The sequence below is a fragment of the Thalia democratica genome, chromosome 1 (genome assembly GCF_965202585.1).
Source record: "Thalia democratica chromosome 1, ktThaDemo2.hap1.1, whole genome shotgun sequence".
Taxonomy (NCBI): domain Eukaryota; kingdom Metazoa; phylum Chordata; class Thaliacea; order Salpida; family Salpidae; genus Thalia; species Thalia democratica.
This window is the reverse complement of record NC_139165.1, coordinates 77,101,045-77,105,317: the sequence shown is the minus strand read 5'-3', so window position 1 is coordinate 77,105,317 and position 4,273 is coordinate 77,101,045. Positions and strand designations below refer to the sequence as shown.

The following is a 4,273-nucleotide window of genomic DNA, read 5'->3' as shown; positions in this document are numbered from 1 at the left end:
AATCACATTTGAAAAAAAAAATTTCAGTGTCATATAACACAACAAAAAATACGCACTACCGGTTGGATGAACACTTTTTAGCCGAAAAAAGTTTTGTCAAAAATATTTGTTAATAAATTAAGAAAACAAACCTAGAAGTATTTGAAAAAAAGTATTGTGTTTTAAAATAAATTATACTGTATTAAACTTAACAAATTAAAACCAAAGGAACCAAAACAAAAAATTATTAGCAAACAAACTAAGATTAAACCTAATATTTTAAAAAAGCATAAAACAGTTTTTTTAAATAACAATAAGGAACACTGTAGTTTAAACTTACATACCTCTTGATTAATACATAGGAAAAAAAAAGATTAAACGGTCATACAAAGTTTATATAAAGAAAAATAATGAACAGTCGCCAATGCTATTAACATTTACATACCACATGAAACAAATAAAAAAAGGATAAAAAAAAAGATATAAAAATGAAAAAAAAAATTGTAGTTGACGTTTTTAGATACTCTATACTTGTACATAAATGTAAAAAGTCTATAAAAAAGCGAAATTAATGAAAATCATCATGTATTAGGCTCAATGTTGGTAATTAAAGATCAATATTTCGTAAGTACGCATTTTTGCGTTGTGTTTAAAGTGCTTACCTAAGTGACAGGTTACTGTATTCACAAATAAAATAAAAAGTTCTCTCAGAGTAGTTAAAAATGGTGTTTTTGTCAGAACTATCAAAAAAAAACCAGATCAAGAAATCCCAACCTTCTTTGGTATTAGGATAGTTAACAACCGGGCTGGAATGCCAACCTTCTAGTTCAACTTCCTGGCTGTCAGAAGTTCTTCTGAAGATAGTTTTGTTTTTTGTATCTCTTCTGATTCCCGTGTGGTACCAATGGTACGACATTCCCAACTCTTGTTCAAGTTCTCTGAATTTTTAATGAGGTAATTACATAAATAAACTAGTACAATGGTAGTTTTTTTTCAATGGTAAATTAAAGCTGAGCTAGCAGGATTTTATGAAAGTTTTAACCCACGCTCGAACCTTGTTTCATTTGTTAACTTTGGTTTTGAAGTAAAAACTTATTTAAACTTTTCATATTTAATTAAATCAAAACTTAAGTAAAAGTTTTTCAGCAAAAATCATAACACTACTGAACGTTTGTTTAAACTCACGAAGATCACGTGTTTGATGCGAATAATACAATATATTAACACATTCAGTTTTTGATACAGTAAAAAGTTATTTGTACTCGTGTAAACTTTATCTTTTAAATTCTAAAGTCATTTGCATTTAAATTTTACAAAATAAATAATTCTAGCAACTCACTCTCTCCCTTGCCGAGTGTACAATCTTGGGTCGTGTTGAATCAGGTCACCTTGCTGTTTAATGCAGTATTTTCGTGCGTCAGCAAAAACCATTTCCCGCTCGACTACTTCAAACGTGTATGCTGTTTATAATAAAGTTTCTAAAAAATAGCATCAATGTTTACTTTTTATTGAAGAACAGCATTAATAGATTGATACTTAAGGTTTCTAAAATTTTTATGGTATGCTTACCCTATTCTGTGATTTTTGTTTGCTGATGACGGTTTCAGAACTACTTTAAAGAAAAACAATGAGTTATAGTTAAAGATTTTTATATATTTTTGACGTGCTTTTTTATTTATTTAGTTTAAGTAACATTTTTTTCAATTAAAGCTTGATTAGACATACCTAAAATAAATATGTTAGAAAGTTTTTTAACAAAAAGTTCACTTAACCAAAAATATTGGAGTCACTTTTAAATTAAAATAAGTAGTCTTTTTTTGTGAAATAATAGTGTTTATTTTTTAATTATATGAAGAAAAATAAGTTGTTTTATCTACAGTTGATATACTTTTGTTAAGTTAATTTAACAAAAACACTTATACGTATATATAACTAAACTGTATGTTCAACAAAAATATCGGCAAAAGTCTGCAGAGCAGAAGCCTGGACTTTCGTATGCCGTGAGACAAGCTCAAGTTAACAAAAGGGTTGATTGTACCCATTTGATCATCAGATCACAAGCCTTCAGTAGACTGTGACCGGTTTCGTTCTTAAAAAATAAGTTGTAAAGTTTTTCAGTTTTGACTGACTGATGAGTCCTAATAAGGCTTAAACCGGTCCTTAAAAATAACAAAGTACTTGAAACGACTGAAATAATAAACTATTATTTTACAAAAAACTATATATTTAGTTTTAAAAACCACTCCAACATTTTTAGTTAAATAAACTTTTTAATAAACAATTTTTCGAACATTATATTTCGTTTCAACAATGTGAGCAAGACTTTTTTATTTACTGAAAAAAAAAGCGTTTGCTTTGAGTTATTCTTTTTTCTTTACAGTTTTCTTTATTCAGTTGTTTCACATTTTAAAGAAAGATAAACATTAACAACCTTTGATAAACATAATTTATTAATCTTAATACAATATACTTAAGTTTATATTTCACTAAAAGAAAACAAGTATGTAAGTCGTCTTCAAAAAAAAAAATATTGTTTAAATAGCGCTGCACCGGGGTTTTTATAGTGATGGATACCGTACAACTTTGTATAAAATCATATTGGAACATTGTGCAAAGGTTTACCAACCTGAAGACTTTGCTTCTGTAGTAATATTCATCTTCACAGTCGTGTGTGCTGCCGTTGCTGCTGTGCTTTGAAATGATGGTCGTTTACTCGTTGTCGAACCTTGAACCTCGCAAAATGCCTTCAGTTCTAATTGAAACATAGAATACATCTTACACACAAGTATGTAATTAAAAGACAAAAGAACAAAGTTTTTATTTACCTGCAACTTCAATTTGCAGTTCGTCTACTTTTTTCTGCAAGACCTTTTGATAAAACAAGCAAATTAGAATTAAATGAATAAAAACTTCAAATAAAAACTAACCATTTTTGTTACTTCGGTAACAGAAAAAGTACCGACAGAGAAAAATATTCCTACCGTTATAATTACCACCACTAGAAGCAAATTTAAAACACAAACACTGATAAAAGATCTACCCATTTTCTAACAAAAAATATTCAATGATGATTATTTTTGCTTTTAAGTATGACTTTAAAATTCTCAAACTTTAAAGATACTTTATAAACTTCAAAACAATTTTTAATAGAAAACGATAACTTTTAGAGAAATTTTACTTTTTGTTAGTTTTAATTTGTTTTTTATCTTAAAATGAAACTTACTTTGTATAAAATTGTTTTTTAAATAATTACAAAGCAGTTTGTACACTGATGATTTATTAAGCATTTTCGTCATTTAACGTCATACTTAAACTTATACGTGCATCTTAAAATAAAAGTTAAAGCGAGATGTAAAAATAAGTTTAATTTATTAACTTACCAATGTTCTATTTTTTATGTAACAATATTTACAAGTTGGTTCTACCATGTAATGCTTGTTGATATATACACCAGGGGCGTAGCGTTGGGAGGGACACTGGCGCATGCGTGCCACCCAAAAAAAGAAAAATGTAAAAAAAAAGAACGTAATATCTTTATCCTTTATAGTTTATTTTTTCTGCTTAATTTGCCTTTTTTCAACTATGTTTATCTAGTATTCAAAAAGTTAAACGGAATTTTGAATACCAATTAGCGACAAGTTAGGAAAGTACATGTTATTACTCAATATACTGATTCGGTGCGTAATTGCAAATGCGCACCGATGTTGATGAAAAACTCCATAAGGAAAAATTTTATTAGTTCATTAACTTCATAAGAATTTATACTCAGAAAGTACGCAATTAATATAGCGCACCGCTGTAGTATAACCTTATGGCAAATTATTTTTCTACAAAAAGTTTACAAAAACACGTCACGCTTAAAGAAAAATTGAACAATTTAAATTTTTTTTTTATGCTACATTGTTAAGACACTAATAAATAATTAATAATTTACTATTTTTGAGAATAAAAAATTACTCAGTTTCACCGCAGAGCGGATTTTCAAATTGTAAATCTGTAGTAAAATAATAATGTTAAAAATGACAAATAATTAAAAATTGGTTTGAGTTAAGTTTATATACAAAATAAAAAAAATTAATTAAAAATTATATTGATGCAAAATAACCTTTAATTCAAAAACTATCAAATTATAGTCTACAAACAATACAATTAAACCATAGTATACAGTGGGGTATTGATATCTAATGGATTTAAAAAGACTACTGCTAGTCATTGTTAAGACTACTGCTAGTTTCTGAACTTTATTTTTGTAAACATACAAGATAAGCGTGTCGGCCTATGAGAAATAAACTTT

The 4,273-nt window shown here is 27.5% G+C and overlaps 1 protein-coding gene across 1 annotated transcript; it reads right to left on the bottom strand.

Annotated features, from left to right (window-relative positions):
- Positions 1–497: 497 nt before the first annotated feature.
- On the bottom strand, positions 498–3,014 carry LOC145848528 (uncharacterized). The gene is made up of 5 exons (XM_082953942.1): positions 2,907–3,014; positions 2,805–2,847; positions 2,606–2,731; positions 1,319–1,439; positions 498–917 (listed from the first exon to the last, which is right to left on the bottom strand). Exons 1-5 carry the CDS (start codon positions 2,907–2,909, stop codon positions 638–640), a joined length of 573 nt encoding a protein of 190 aa, XP_082810068.1. The 5' UTR covers positions 2,910–3,014; the 3' UTR covers positions 498–637.
- Positions 3,015–4,273: the final 1,259 nt, after the last annotated feature.

Excerpts from the sequence above, each read along its gene's own strand:
- LOC145848528 (XM_082953942.1), bottom strand. Across the intron at positions 1,440-2,605 it reads TACAGAAGCAAAGTCTTCAG|CATACACGTTTGAAGTAGTC; the intron begins GTTGGTAAACCT and ends TATTATAAACAG. Across the intron at positions 918-1,318 it reads TACACTCGGCAAGGGAGAGA|AGAACTTGAACAAGAGTTGG; the intron begins GTGAGTTGCTAG and ends TTAAAAATTCAG.